This window comes from Vicugna pacos, chromosome 16, assembly GCF_048564905.1.
Source record: "Vicugna pacos chromosome 16, VicPac4, whole genome shotgun sequence".
Lineage (NCBI taxonomy): Eukaryota > Metazoa > Chordata > Mammalia > Artiodactyla > Camelidae > Vicugna > Vicugna pacos.
The window spans coordinates 35126012-35141564 of NC_133002.1; the positions used below are offsets into that span (position 1 = coordinate 35126012).

The window sequence follows — 15553 nt, forward strand, 5'->3', positions numbered from 1 at the left end:
CAGCAGCATGGTGTCAGGGGGCACAGGCAGCCAGAACAGATTGCCAGGAGCTGCAGCTTGGCCCTTTATCATGCCCATCGAAATTGCTGCCAGGAGGCTGAGTGGAGCAGAGGGGTGGAGAGAGGGGCACAGGCTCATATGTGGTTGCTATGGCACCCCATCCTGGATTTGCCCATCTCTCCTAATGGAGCAAAGGGCAGAGGGAGGGAGGGAGGAAGAGAGAGAATGACTGGTCCCTTCCTCTCCCCTCCCATCTATCTCTCTTTGGAACAGATGTGGGATGGGGAGTGGGGGAGGGAAACTGGATAAAGCAGGAGGGAAGAGTGGTGTGCCCCGGATTAAGAGGTTTTGTGATGGAGGGCCACACTGAGAGAGGAGGGAGCAGAGCCCTCGTGCCTATGACGTTAGAGAGGAGGAAAAACAGGCAAGACAGCGGAGGGCGGGTGTGAGAGAGAGAGGAAGAGAGAAAGCGAGGATAGGAGGCTTGGAAGCAGGTAGCCCCAGACTGCAGCCAGCTTCTGCCTGGGATCTCCTGAGCCACCAAATCCCCCAGGCAGCCTGGACCCCAGGGTCCCTGAGAGCTGCCCTGAGGATGGGCACTGGATTAGTGGTCATGCCTCCTCCTGTGTGGGGGCTGCTGGGCTGCTGTTTCCTTTTTGACTGGGCTGTAGGGGGTCCGAGGCCCCTCCGCTCTCTGCCCGCACTGTCCTCACAAGTCGAGCCAGGATCTGAACCCATGTGGGTGCCCTCGGAGGGAGCTGAGGCAGCCCTGGTTTTTCTCTACTCTGGAGACGCCAAACAGCTGTCGGGGGCTAATTGCAGTGAGCGCTATGAAGCCCATGGGGCAGGAGCCAGACCAGGGCTCCCCCCAGTCCTGTGGAGGGCAGCGGGCACCGTTACCCAGGCCGCCAATTTCCTCAACATGCTGCTGCAAGCCAACGACATCCGGGAGTCCAGTGTGGAGGAGGATGTGGAGTGGTACCAGGCACTGGTCCGTAGCGTGGCGGAGGGGGACCCAAGGGCCTACCGGGCTTTGCTGACCTTTAATCCTTCACCAGGGGCCAGCCACCTGCAGCTGGCCCTGCAGGCCACCCGGATTGGGGAGGAGACTGTCCTTCAGGATTTGTCGGGGAACAGGGTGCAGGAGGAGAGCCCAACCGGGGTCCTGGACACCCCTGATCTGCAGAAGCGGGTGCTGACCAATGACCTAGGGAGCCTTGGCAGTCCCAAGTGGCCACAGGGTGATGGATACGTGGGGGACATGCAGCACGTGAGGCTGTCCCCTCCCTTCCTGGAGTGCCAAGAGGGCTGGCTCCGTCCCGGCTGGCTTGTCACACTCTCAGCCACCTTCTATGGACTTAAGCCAGACCTCAGCCCGGAGGTCAGGTAAGTGGGTTTGTGCAGGATTTGATGCTCTTGTGAGTTTGTGGGGGCAGGGGCTCCAAGTCCAGCCAGCTGTGCTTAGGCCATTTGGCATGCACATGTGTGTCTGGGGGGCACAGATGTGTGCGTCTGCATTCAGCTGTTTGTATTTGCATTCGGTTGTATGTATTTGCAGTTGACTCTGGGAATCTGTAACTGCATGTTAAAACATACAGGTGTGTGTACACACTATATATGAATCAATCCATTTACATGTCGTTATATACACATGTGTGTTTGTACAGATGTGGGGATGTAGCTGAGCATAGGTCCTGGCCCCTAGATCTGGGTAGTGGGTACAAGGCAGGAGAGGGCTTGGTGTGGATGACAGTGACAATCCATGCACCGGCTTCTCAGAGGAGCCAGGTGGGCACCCCAGGAGTGAAATCCGCTGCTCTCGAGCAATCTAGAACTGAAAAAGGGAGATTCTCCAAGGGAAGGAAACACTTGAGGGGAAGTTTTGAACAATTGCCCTTTCTGTTGAAGAGCTGGCTGGGTCCCTGGGGTCCCTCCCAGTGGCTATATTCTCACATCAAGTCCTGACCCAGGAGATGATGATACTCCTCAAATAACAGACCTCCTCCCTCTACCCAAGAGGTGCTTGGGAGCCCTGACTGGAAGGAGGGAACAAACAGGTACTGTGCATTCAGCAGTCAGTGTTGTTTTCCCAGCTATGTATCTCCATTCATTGTCCCCAGCAGAGTTCCTCTCCTGGCTGCAGGCAGCCTGGCTCCTTGCCAGCTCTCTCCCACTCAGCCCAGAGCAGGGGTTATGAGCCCTTGGGCCAAGCACCTCTGATCCTGGACTCCTCCATTCCCTATCTTCTTTGCTGTGATCAATTCAGACTTGGTTTGGGCAGAGTGAGGAGGTGGTTAATAGCTGAGCTTTGTCTGCATGTGTGCGAGTGTATATATATATATATGCAGTGGGGAAGTGTGAAGATCCATTTCAGACAAATCATCAGAGCCACAGCCTCCTGTATGTCTTGCCCCCTCCCTTCACCCATTGATAGAAACCAGGAAATGCTAAGATGTTGAAAAGCTGGAAGGATGGGGGTGGGGGTGGGGAAAAACCTAGGGGGAGGATTATCAGTGCAGAGACAGTGAGGGTTAATAGCACTGAAAAATGGAATGCAAGTGTGCCCTCTCTCCTGGCACTCTGTGGCCAACGTGCTGAAGTTTATAAAGCTTGCCTTGCCCCCTCATCTGGGGTCCAAGGACACATGTTCCCCTTGGCATCCTTCACTTTTCCCCTAACTGCCAATTCACTGCCCTAGGGGGCAGGTGCAGATGGACGTAGATCTTCAGAGCGTGGACATCAATCAGTGTGCCAACAGCCCGGGCTGGTACTCTAACACACACCTGTGTGACCTCAACAGCACCCAGGTAAGGATAAGGAGGATGGGAGGGAGCCCTGGGGTCTTGCCTCCCTCTCCCTTTCCCATCACTGCCATCACTCAGCTCTTAGGAGCAGCTGACAAAGGCACACCAACCTCTCAAGGCTTCAGGGGAGTCCTTAATGATGAGATAAGTAGAGATGAGATACCAGGCTTTATAAGTGAAGACACTTACAGCCTACCCCCACCTCCACCTGAGATAGCCACCCTCACGCCTTTGAAATCTCAGTGTGCCTCCCTGGCTGCTCTCCCTTCTGGTATTGCGTGCTCCAGGATTCCTTCCCAGGACCACCTCCTGAGCCACTGTTAATCATCCCCTTTCTTTCTCCTGAACCACAGTTTCCATGTCAACAGAGATCTGGTTTCCTTCTGACCCATAGAAGATGCTCTGTTGGGTGTTTGTTGAAATAAATGGAATTGCTGGTCAGGGTGTAGGAGAACTAGCCAAAGAAGGAGCTTGAAGGGTTCTGGGACTGGTGAAGGTGATGGAACCTAATCCAGATGCTGGCAAAATCAAAGAAGCTGTGGATGCAGGAGAATCCAGATAATGGAAAGCAATGGCTGGTAATCCTGCAAGCCCAGTACTGGGAAACTGGGAGGCCAGTGAACTAATCCGCTCCACAGTTACACTGACTGCATACTTGTTCCTGAGCTGAACCAAAGCCAAGGCAAGCCCTGCAGCCTGCTGGGAGGTGGGGTGGGTTTGGGCATCTGTTGCTCTTCAGGGCACATGTGTTTGGAGCTGTAAGTCCAGAGATGGACAAGGACTCCCATTGTCCAGTGCACTTTTAAACCCAGCCATATTCATGTCTCTGGGCATGCATTCATCTGATTGTGCAGACTGTGGCAGGAACAGAGCCCTTTCCAGTGGTCCGAGTGAAAGGAGAAGCTGGGCTGCGATTTCAGAAGCACCTTCTAGGTGAAGTCAGGGACTGGATATGGAATCTCCCTTCCTTTGTCCCACTGCTCTCTGTTCCTAGCCACTCCCCACAGTAGATCTGACCTCATCCACATGTTCATCTTCCCTGCCTGGCTCTGAGGTTTTCTCTATCCCCTGCTGGGCAAACATCAATGGGCGGAGGTGGAATAAAGAGCTGACCTTGGCATCCCACCAGCCTGGCGTTAGCCTGGCATTAGGGCTGGGGAGAGCAGTCCTGCACCTAAGTCAGATGGCCCCAATGCAGGAAGCTGCTCCTCTAGGGGGCCTTTTCAACTCACCTGTGTGCCAAAGAAGGCAACTGATAGGGACCCTTTGAAACAGGACATAGGCACACAGGTATGGTTGAGCTCAAAGTTCTCCCTGCTTCCACCTCCCCCAGCACCTTGCTCAAGCAAAAGCTGGGCACTGAGTAATGGGACCTGGGAGGCTCCTGTCACTGCCAGTCTGAATAAAAGGGTGAATCATCCCCATACTCTGCTTGGTGGTCTCATTGAGAAGAGAGGATATGGCAAGGGGGAGGCGCAGAGTAGAGTTTCCCGAGAGGAAAACCTCCCCAAGGACTGGGCAAGTTTTCTGGTGGGGCTCCTAGTGCAGACCCAGGAGCTGTGGACAGGAAGGTAGACAGAGCCTCCGTCTCTTCCCAGGACGGAAAGCCCCCTATAAATACCTATTGTGTTTGTCGTCCCACAGTGTGTCCCCCTGGAGAGTCAGGGCTTTGTCCTTGGCCGCTACCTCTGCCGCTGCCGACCCGGCTTCTACGGGGCAAGCAGCTCTGGGGGTATGTAAGCATGGTGAGGGCCAGGCTGGTGTTTTACAGGCTGGGCTGATTAGAGGGGGGCATCTGGGGAAGAAAGGCAGGTTGCTGTGAGACACTGGGAGAAAACTTGTGGGGCAAGGGCAGAAGGTTGAGAGAAGCAAGAGAGGTAGGCGCGGCCAATTTGGAGGTGTCTGTGCCTTCTGAGAATGAGCCTGTAACATGTCAGTCTGACCCTGCAGTGTGTCCTAGCCTGGCACCACCTCTTCCTGTTACCCTGACCTCCTCTGAAAGTACACACTTCCTCATTCCTACCCCTCTCAATCCTACCCCAGGGGTCACAGACCATAGGAACACAGGGAGATCACTGTGGTGACCACTGGGAGAGAAGGCTGGGGTCTCAGGATGCCCCAGCCATGACACTCTCTCTGCACCCATCTTGTTCTTTACAGGCTCAGAGGAGAGTGCTGCCCAACCTATCGGGCAATTCGGGTTCCCTCAAGGCAGCTCCGGGAGGCTGCTGCGGTGCCAGCCATGTGCTGAGGGCTGCACCAGCTGCCTGGATGCCACACCGTGCCTGGTGGAGGAAGCCCTGGCACTACGGGCGGTGGTGCTGGCCTGTCAGACCTGCTGCATGCTGGCCGTCTTCCTGAGCATGCTGGTCTCCTACCGCTGCCGCCAGAGCAAGGCAAGGAGGGCCCACAGTTCTCTTCTACACATGTGTCCTACCCATCTGGGGTCTCCAGCACCAACTGGAGACCAGAGACCACATGAGACTAAAACTTGGGAGAAATGGGTTCTGGTCCTGATTCTTAATCTAACTCATGATGTGACATTAAGCAAATGGCCTCACCGCCTTAGACCTGTTTCCTCACCTGTAAAATGAAAGCATTGGACTTGATTCAGAATACTGTGAAGGCACTAGGGGAAGTGATCTGGACCCTCATGGAGTTCCCAGCTGAATAGGGGAAGCAGACATGTAAATGAAAGGACAGAGCAGCAAGATAGGGGTAAGGATGGAGGTGTCAGTTGCAGCGGTAGCTCAGAGAGGAAACCGAGTATCCTGCCTGAGATGGTGTGGTAAGACTTACTGGAGAATGTGACATTAGAGCCATGCTTAAAGGTCAACTGACAGAGAAAGGAATATCTAGACAAGGAAGCAGCTGGACCCAAAGCTGGGAGGAAAGCATGAGATCTCTTCTGTTTCTAGCAATCTCTGATTCTAGCCCAGATCTGCAGCAAGGCCCAGGATTGGGAGGAGCATGGGGCTGGGGTGGTAGGGGCTATGGGAAACCTTGGACTTAGCCAGGCCTAGTGCCAATGGAGCTAAGAGCCAGCCCATGGTCGGAGTGGCTGTGGATGGAGAGGGCAGAGTTAATGTTACAGGGTGAAGCTTTAGCCCAGGGCCACAGTGTGACCCCTCCAACAGGCCTGAGACCCTCCTGCACCATCATGCAGGCTCTGTCCTCTTGCTGCCCTGTTTACATGCCTCTCTCTTTCCTGGGTTCACAGAGGATCCGGGCATCTGGGGTTGTACTGCTGGAAGCCATCCTTTTTGGATCCCTGCTGCTCTACTTCCCTGTGAGTTTGTGGCCAGAGGCTGATTCCACCTCCCAGGATCCTCCACAGTCCCAACCTGGCACCCTCCAAACCCCAGAATCCTTCTTCTCTGCCCTGTTGGGTAGATTCAGAGACCTCAAAATCCCCCTACTCATATCCACAAATGACAGGCCAGCCTAGTGAGCTCTGGAGCCAAACACTCCAGGCTTAAAAGAGCTCTATGACTCGCTGTGTGACTTAGGACAAGTTACCTAACCTCTCTGATACTTAAGCTCCTCCTTTGCACAGTGGAGGCGATGATGCCTCTATGACAAAGCTGTTAGGAGGATCGGCAATGTGCTTAGCATAGGCCTGGCGCATAGTGGAAGTGCAGTAGAGAGCAGCTGTTTTTGCCCCCTCCCCACCAGGTCTTCATCCTGTACTTCAAGCCCAGTGTATTCCGCTGCATTGCTCTCCGCTGGGTCCGGCTGCTGGGTTTTGCCATTGTCTACGGCACCGTTATACTCAAGCTTTATAGGTAGGGTCTGGGGCATACCTTGCTCTGACGCTGCTCACTCCAGGCCACCCCAGCTCATTTATGGAATGTAGTTCTTCACAGCCAGACCCCTGTGAGCCCTACTCCTCTGTGCCCCCAAGGCCCGGCCCCAGCACTATGGCCTCCCCTCTATGTAACTGTTTTGGGGGTAAGAGGAGGCAGTGAACCAGGGGAGGGATGGGAGGACAGGTATGTGTGGAGGGGAGGGAAGTGATGGACAGGAAGCGATGGATGCACCCAGCACCCACACTCTAACCCTTGTAGAGTGCTCCAGCTGTTTCTGTCTCGGTCGGCCCAGCGGGGCCCCCACCTGAGCAGCGGGCGGCTGCTGCGGCGTCTGGGGCTGCTCCTGCTGCTCGTGCTGGGCTTCCTGGCTGTGTGGACGGCGGGGGTCCTGGAGCAGGGCATTCAGCACACACCTCTGGTGACCCGAGGCCACACTCCCACAGGCCGCCACTTCTACCTCTGCCACCATGACCGCTGGGACTACATCATGGTTGTGGGTGAGTTGCTTCAGCTGATCCCCGGCTCTGTACCTCCAGGGGTACCCCTGCCCTGGACCCAGATCGCTGGCCCTGGCTCCCCCTCCCCTCCCTGGCACAGCCTACAGAGAAAGCAGTGGCATGGCTGCTGAGGTGGTGCCCAGCTCTGACCCTCCTGATTCCTCCACAGCCGAGATGCTGCTCCTGTGCTGGGGCAGCTTCCTCTGCTATGCCACCCGGGCTGTCCCCTCAGCCTTCCACGAGCCGCGGTACCTGGGCATCGCCCTGCACAATGAGCTGCTGCTTTCTGCTGCCTTCCACGCAGCCAGGTGAGGACAGGCCCTCCTACCCACAACTCCTCCGACCCTAATGCCACCCAGGTGAGGGCACTGCCATCCCACAGTCCTCCTTGCAGCACCTGCTGCACCTCAGCCAGGTGAGGAAGGCCCCCCGCAGCTCTCCCTGTACCCCACAGATCTTCTTGTACCCCATGTCCCACCCAACACCTGAGAAGAGGAAGCACGCCCCACTCCTAATTCCTCTCCCACTCCACACCCCACCACCCTCCTCCCCACACAGGCTCCATTCTCATACCTCAGCCCTCCCAGCAGCAGGCCTGCTATGAGAGTCCACAAGGACCTGGCCCTGTGGTGAAGGTAGACAACCAACAGGGTGGTCCGTAACAGTTATATGCTATACAAGCAGCCAGAGAAGGCGAGCTGGAGTAGTCTGGGAGGGCTTCTTGGAGGTGGGGAATTAACATGAGCCCTGAGGTGGGACCTACATCCTAGAGGGGGCAGGAAGAAGGAGGAGTGCCCTCCTCACTCCACTCCAGGCAATCAGGGCTAGGGCTGGGGCTGGGGAGGAGAGCCAGTGATACAGGTGAGAGGGAAGAGGCCACTCCCACCCACAGCTAATGATCCCCTCACCAACCCTCAGGTTTGTGCTGGTTCCCTCTCTGCACCCAGACTGGACGCTCCTCCTCTTCTTCTTTCACACCCACAGCACGGTCACCACCACACTGGCTCTGATCTTCATCCCTAAGGTGAGGTCTTCTCCATCCTCAAGGTGAGGCAGACCCCACCCCTTTGCCAGGGGCAATGTGGATCTACTGTCACTGCAGTGCCCTCCCTAGGCCAGGGTGAGAATGACACCCTGGGGTGAGTGGGCCCTAAGCAAGAAGCCCACTTAGGAGTATAGGGGAAGGAAGCTACTATTTCTCTCTCTCCCATCCTTGAGCAAGGGAAATAAGAGCTAGAGCCGGGAGTGGTCCTTGTAACAACACAATTGGAAGGTTGGTGACTCTGAAAATCAATTCGGAAGCAGTTACAGAAAGATAGGAGGGGGAGCTGAAAGACATGGCTAGGAATTGTGGGGACAGGGAGTTGAGAACCCCCCCAACTAGGTCTCTGAACTAGAGAAAATCAGGACGAGAGGGAACAAAAGTCCTTGGACCCCTAGAATTCCAAATCAGGGTGGGGGGTGTAAAGATTTATGGAGTAAATATGTATGCCTGGGGCAAGGAGCCAAGGTGAGTCTTTTTCCCAATCATGCCCACCCTGGCCAGTTCCGGAAGCCGGGGGCTCCTCCCCGAGAGGAGATCTTGGACGAGGTGTATGAGGATGAGCTGGACCTGCAGCGCTCAGGCTCCTACCTCAACAGCAGCATCGCCTCAGCCTGGAGCGAGCGCAGCCTGGACCCTGGAGACATCCGGGTAGGTGCTGCCCTCCCTCCTCCTCTTGATGCTGGCTTAGGAACTGTGCAGGGGCAGTGCTGCCCTGCCCCTGGGCTGTGCCACTGCAGGCCCCCTCCCTTCCCCTAGCTTTTCCTCTCTCTCAGACCTGCCTCCCTCTCTTCTCCACCACTGCCCTAAGCTGCTTCCCCTGACTCTATTCAAAGGAGGCCACACAAGTGGAAAGACCCCCAAAGCCCCAGAACCGAGATTCCTGAGGCCCAGGCCACTGGGCAAGTTCAAGGCAGAACCATGAGTGGAGCACCAACGCTCTGTGTCCTCCATTCCCACCCACACAGGAGGGGCATCATGAGGCGTGGGCTAAGAAGGCTCTTGGTCCCCAGCACACCAGGACAGCTAGACCCTAGGGCAGATGGGGCTGGCAGGGTCAGGCTATGAGAGATTTTCACACCTGGATCCCCTTTCCCTGACCCCAGCAGTCTTAGAGAAAGGAAGTTTTTCCTGAGTCTTACATCAGGAGAGCATCCTTACCTTATTTTTCTGCTTAAGGATACCATTATAGTCACAGGAACCCTAATGAGAACCTCAGTGGGTAGGAAATAAGGAGACCTGGTGGTAGAGCCCATTGTTTTATAGAACCTATGGTATGGGAACAATCCCAGGAAGTCATTTTGTCCATCCCTCCACCTCTGTTGGGGCCCCCTCCACACCTGACTTGTTTCCATCCCCTAATTCCTTCCTTGTCTCAAAGGCCTGTCTCTTCCCCTGTGTCCTCCTAAACCCCTGAGCTGTGCCTACCCTGCCGCCTGCCCCCTGGAGTTAGGCTGAACTGAGACCATGATCCAGCAGGCAGGCCAGAGATGGAGGCGCGTTGCCATGGTGATGCCATCTTGACCCTCCAGTTTGGGGAGCAGCAGCCAATGTACTCTCCCTATGCTGGCTGTGGGGAAAGATCAAAAGTACAAAAGACTTTCAAAGCCCCATTCCGTCACTTACACCTGAAAATGGCAGCCTTCATGCCGTCTGTTCCCACCATATAATCCTCTTAAGAAAGTGAATGCTAGGCAGCCAGTTTTCCTTACTTTATAGAAGTTCAGAGAGAACAAGAAAAAAGCCTCGAGGCACATGGTGGGTCAGCAGCCTCAAACCCAGGTTTCCTGTCTTCCCCTGTGTCCTTCTAAACCCCTGAGCTGTGCCTGCCCTGCCAAGCTGATGACTTTGCACCAGACCACAGAGAAGGCAGTGTATGCTGCATCCTCAGAGATGAGTGGGTCTGGCTTGCAACTAGGTTGGTGCTGGGCCTACAGGAATGGAGAGGTGAATTCTGAGAGTTTTAAAAGCAGGGAAGGAGGGAGGAGGGTATAGCTCAAGTGATAGAACATGTGTTTAGCATGCACAAGGTCTTGGGTTCAATCCCCAGTACCTCCACTAAAAATAAACAAACCTAATTACCTCCCCTCTCCCACCAAAATAAAATAAAAAATAAATAATTTTTAAAAAAAAAAGCAGGGAAGGGACACGACTTGGTGGGTAAAGAGATCCCCCTGAGAAAATGGTCTAAACAAGGGTGGAGGGGAAGAACAGCACAGCCAGGGGATGGAGAGGCTTAGCTCTCACCATCAGCTCTGCCCTGCCCTCTCCTCCCTGCCCCAGGATGAGCTAAAGAAACTCTACGCCCAGCTCGAGGTCCACAAGACCAAGGAAATGGCCGCTAACAACCCCCACCTGCCCAAGAAGCGGGCCAGCTGGCGCCAGGGCCTGGGCCGCTCCTTCATGAAGTACCTGGCAGAGTTCCCCGAGGCCCTGGCCCGCCAGCACTCCCGGGACTCGGGCTCCCAGGGCCGCAGCAGCCTGCCCGGCTCCTCCCGCCGCCGGCTGCTCAGCACCAGCCTCCAGGAGGAGCCCACCGGGCCGCCGGGCCTGCGCAAGGCCCGCAGCATCTGCGAGCAGGACCGCAATTCCCGTGGGGAGCAGGACCCCCCAGTCTTTGACTCACTGCTGAGGAGGAAGCTGGCCAGGAAGGGCCCGCGATCAGACAGCCAGGAGTCGGCGGCAGCGGGGCCGCCGGCGCTGGGCTTCAGGTCGGCCAGCGCCCACAACCTGACGGTGGGAGAGCGGCTCCCCCGGGCCCGGCCCGCCTCCCTGCACAAGTCGCTCAGCGTCGTGGCTGGCTCCAGGGAAAAGGCCCTGCTCGTGGCCAGCCAGGCCTACCTGGAGGAGACCTACCGGCAGGCGAGGGAGCGGGAGGAGAGAAGGAAGGCAGAGGCGGCCTTGGCGAGCCCGGCACGGAGACTGTCGGCCAGGAGGCCGGAGAGAGCGCAGGCGGCCCCCCTGTCGGCCCCACCTTCCCCAGCCAAGAGCAGCAGCCTGGACAGCTCCCAAGCCTCTGGAAAGCTGCATGAGGAGGCTGCTAGAAGGCTGCACCACCCGCCCATCCGGCACCAGGTCTCCACACCCATCATGGGCCTATCTGGGGCTGGCCTGGGGGAGCCAGGGATGCTGTCTCCCACCTCCACCTTGGCTCCAGCTCTGATACCAGCTCTGGCCCCGCCTCCTGCCCTGGCACCTGTCCCAGTACCCCCACAAAGCCCCAGCCTACTCACCTTCATCTGCCCTTGGGAGAATGCAGAACTGCCAGTGAAGAAAGAAAATGTGGCTCAAGAAAGCCCCTTGGGGCCCCAGGGAGGCAACCACTCCCCTGCCCCAGCTCGGGCCAGGCTCTGGAGGGCCCTCTCTGTGGCAGTAGAGAAAAGGGGGGCCAGGGAGAATGGGATGGACACAGAGGAAGGGCATCTCCAGGGGGAAGCTGATGACGTGGATGACAACAGGCCCAAGATCTTATCTAAATCTCACAGCCTCAAGACCCCTGTTCAGCAGGGTTCCATGCGCAGTCTGGGACTGGCTATCAAAGCTCTGACCCGTTCTCGGAGCACATACAGTGAGAAGGAGAGTGGGGAAGGGAGTCCTGAGAAGGAGGAGAAGGGCCGAGCTTCAGGGGAGGGTGTGCGGGTGTGCCCCAGATCTCCCAGGCCAGGCCGGCCCAAGGCAGTGAGTAAGCAGGCCGCGCTCACCCCCTGTGATGATGAGGAGTCCCTCCAGAACCAACAGAATGCTCACACCAGCAGAATACTCCAGGTCTGTCACCAGGAGGGCAGCAGGGAACAAGAAGACAGAGGCAGGAGGGCGTCCCGGAGTCTAGGGGACGGGAGGCTCGAGAGAGCAGGTAAAACAGGAACTGCCACACTGAGGCAAGTCAGGCAGAGCACAGTTGGGGACAAAAATGCTAAGCAAGCAAAAGAAGCCCCTGTGGGGTGGCAGGAACTGCCCAAAGCCGGCCTCCAGCCCCTGGGCAGTGCTGACCATAGGCTGACACAGGTATGCCCCTGGGAAGTCACCGAGTCAGAAACGTGTCAGCCTGACAGTAGCAACAAGGCCGAAATCTGCCCCTGGGAGGTGAGTGAAGGAGTTCCTGAGGAGGGGGCATTGAGGCAAGATCTAGATGACTCCCAGAAAGAGAGAGGGAAAGCCTCAAAAAAACCAGAGTCCAAAGATGTGGTTGCTGTTGCTCGGAAAAAGCCAGAGAGGCTGGTCAGGGGGCAGGAGGCAGTGTGTCCCTGGGAGAGTGCTGATCCCGGGGGCCTGTCCCCTCACTCAGCCCCTCAGGACTCTGACAGAACCAAGGGCAGGTCTGAGGCAGTGGGAACTGGGGAGCCTCGAGAGATGGAGATGCCTCAGGGGGAAGCTGCTGGCCCGGGAGCTTGTACATTCGACATTGCCAGGACAGAGCTCTGTCCCTGGGAGGCAAGTGAAGGAGGAGAGAATAAGAAACCGTCCCAGGAGGGGGAAAAAAAGCTACCCCAGGAAAAGCAGAAAACTCCCAAGAAAGCAGCCTTCTGGAGAGAACAGAAACTGGGTGAAGGCTTGGAGTCTCTCTGTCAGTGGGAGAGGACAGATTTCCGTGGCCCCTCAGCAATGTCTATTCAGGCCCCAGGACCCCCCGGGAGTTTGGGGAGTTTGGGCAGCAGCGTCGCTGAGGTGTGTCCATGGGAGGCAGGAGCAGCTCCCGCTGTCGTCGGGAAAGCAGAGCTCTGTCCCTGGGAGTTGAGTGATGAGGTGATGGGGAGGGACATGCTGAGTCAGGGGACAGGTGGAGAATCTCTCCAGGAAAAGGGAAAAACCTCCAGAAAAGGGAGCTTTGGAGAGAGGAGGGAACAAACTGGGAAAGCAGTGCAGACATTTAGTCAACAGCAGGAGTCAGTGTGTCCCTGGGACAGCACAGCCCCTGGGCACTCCAGCCCATGTCTAGACAATTCCTCATCAAAAGCCGGAGGCCAACTCCCCAGCAGCGGAGGAAGCAGAGCAGCGCAGGTATGTCCGCAGGAAGATCTCAGGTCAGAGGTAAATGAAACACCTGCCAAGGCAGAAATCTGTCCCTGGGAGGTGAGTGAAAGAACAACAGAGGACTGGACATTGGGACAGGCACCAAAAGGAAGAGAATCTCAGAAGGACAAGGAGGAGATGCCTGGAACATCAGGAATCAAAGATCCCACAACTTGGGAAAAGCCTGAGGGACGGCTCCAAAAGCAGGAAGCAGTCTGCCCCTGGGAGAGTGTGGACCCCGGCAGCTCCTCCTCACAGCCTGGTCCTCGAGACACAGACAGACCCAAAACCAGTTTGCAGACCTCAGGCAGTGCGGGAAGCAAAACTGCTGAGATCTGTCCATGGGACGCAGAGGAAACCCTGCCTGCTGGGAAGGCAGAGATCTGTCCCTGGGCGGTGAGTGCTGGAGCAGGGGAGGAAAAGGCTTTGGGGGTTGCGGCCATTAGGCAACTTCCAAATGATACAGGAAAGGCTTCCGTAGATTCTGGACCTGGCAAGAGAGCAGTTACTGATTCAAAGAAGCCAGAGGGCCCTGCCCAGAAGCGGGAGGCAGCCTGTCCCTGGGAAAGCCTGGATCTAGGGGGCTCCTCTCAGCATTCAGACATTCTGAGCAGTGACAGACCAAAAGCTGGGTTCCAGGGACTGGACCGTGTCGGGTGCAGGTCAGATGAGTTGTGTCCCTGGGAAGCGGAGGAAGTGTCTACCAGTAAAAAAGCCAAAATCTGTCCCTGGGAGGTGAATGAAGGAGACACTAGGAATGGATTGGAACAAGACATGGGGATTGACTCAGCAGGGCAGAGGGAGAAAACTCCAGAAAAGGGGAGACTCACCTCCCTGGGAGAAGACATATCAAAATGGGAGACAAAACTGAGTCAAGAGCAGGAAGCTCTTTGTCCTTGGGAGAAGGACTTGAGGGCACCCTCTGCTCAGGCCCCTGAGGTCCCGGACTTGTCCAGCAGCAGGAGTAGCAGAGTGGCAGAGGGGCACTCCTTGGAAGTGAGCCATGAGGCAGCAGAGAAAGGGGACGTGGCACAAGACCTAAAGACGGTTTCCTTCCCAGAACACATAACCCCAGAAAAAACTCCACCTTCAAAAACAGGAGAGTTCACTGCTGAAGATGAGGAAAGAGCAAGCAGCGAGCTACAACGGATCTATCTACAGGAGACCATGGCCATGGCGGGCTCTGTCTCCCACCCAGACAGTCAGTGCCCTGACCAACCTAAAGCCAGCCCGCAGATGCTGCCCAGTGTTGAGGGCAGGCTGGCTGAGGTCTGCCCATGCGATGCTCCTGCCTCAGACACTCTCAAGCCTGACAGCAATACCAAAGCTGAGACTTATTCCTGGGAGGTGACTGAAAGAATTCCTGAGGAAGGGGTGTCAAGACAGGATGGAGACGGGGAGCCTGGAGAGGAGAAGGGGAAAGCCCTAGGAAAACCAGAGCCCAGTGCTGCAGCGATTCAGAAAAAGCCAGAGAGGGCAGATGGGAAGCCGGAGGCTGTGTGTCTCCAGGAGAGTCAAGATGGTGGGAATCTGTCTCCACAACCAGCCCCACAAGCTTCTGATGGGAGCAAAGGCAGTTCTGAGGCAGCAGACAGTGTCGGGGCCAGGGGAGCAGAAGTGTGTCCATGGGAAGCAGAAGAGACTCCATCTGATAAGAAAACAGAAATCTGCCCTGGGGAGGTAAGTCAAGAAGCGGCAGAGAAAGAGCGACTGGGACAAGAGGTGGACAGAGAATCCCAAGGGCAAGGAGAGATGTTCCTTCCACAGGCAGGATCTGGAGGGACTGAAGAACACTTTTCAAAAGCAGCAGCAAAAGTCAACAGAGAGCAGGAAACAGCAGAGAGCAGGCTCTCCCCGCAGCCAGATGCTCCTGACACGGACCAAGCCGAAGTCAGCCCCTACGGAGCACGCAGTGTGGGGAGCAGGATGGCAGAGCTGTGTCAATGGGAAGTCACAGATCCAGAAGGAAATAAAATAAAGGGGACCATGGCAGACATTGACATCTGTCTTTGGGAGGGAACTGCAGCCCCATCTGAGGAACCTGGCCTCCTGGCTTTAACAGCAACTCGGTCAGAAATACTTTTCCCTGCAGCACCTGAGAACCCACCATGCCTTTTAGTCCACAGACCTCCAGGTGACCTCCTTCCACAAAGCAAAAGCCCCTGCCCTGAAGTCAGCAAACCAACTGGTACTTTCACTCTGGAAGGTGTCAAAGAACTCCAAGTACCTTCAGAACTTGGGCCAAGGACCAGCTTAGTCCCAGAGCCAAGTGTCCAAGAAGCTGAGACTCAGAAGTCTTCCTCCTTAATTAAAAACCAAGGAGAAGCAGCTTCTAAAGCTCAACACGAAGAACTCAGCTTTCCAACTGTCTATCCTTGGGACTGGGAGTAA

The 15553-nt window shown here is 56.2% G+C and overlaps 1 protein-coding gene across 1 annotated transcript; it reads left to right on the forward strand.

Annotated features, from left to right (window-relative positions):
• The first annotated feature begins 592 nt into the window (after window positions 1-592).
• Window positions 593-15553, forward strand: GPR179 (G protein-coupled receptor 179). Its single transcript, XM_006214223.3, has 11 exons — window positions 593-1386; window positions 2699-2807; window positions 4449-4536; window positions 4965-5200; window positions 6025-6093; window positions 6480-6589; window positions 6872-7110; window positions 7280-7418; window positions 8029-8134; window positions 8657-8803; window positions 10436-15553. Exons 1-11 carry the CDS (start codon window positions 593-595, stop codon window positions 15551-15553), a joined length of 7155 nt encoding a protein of 2384 aa, XP_006214285.1.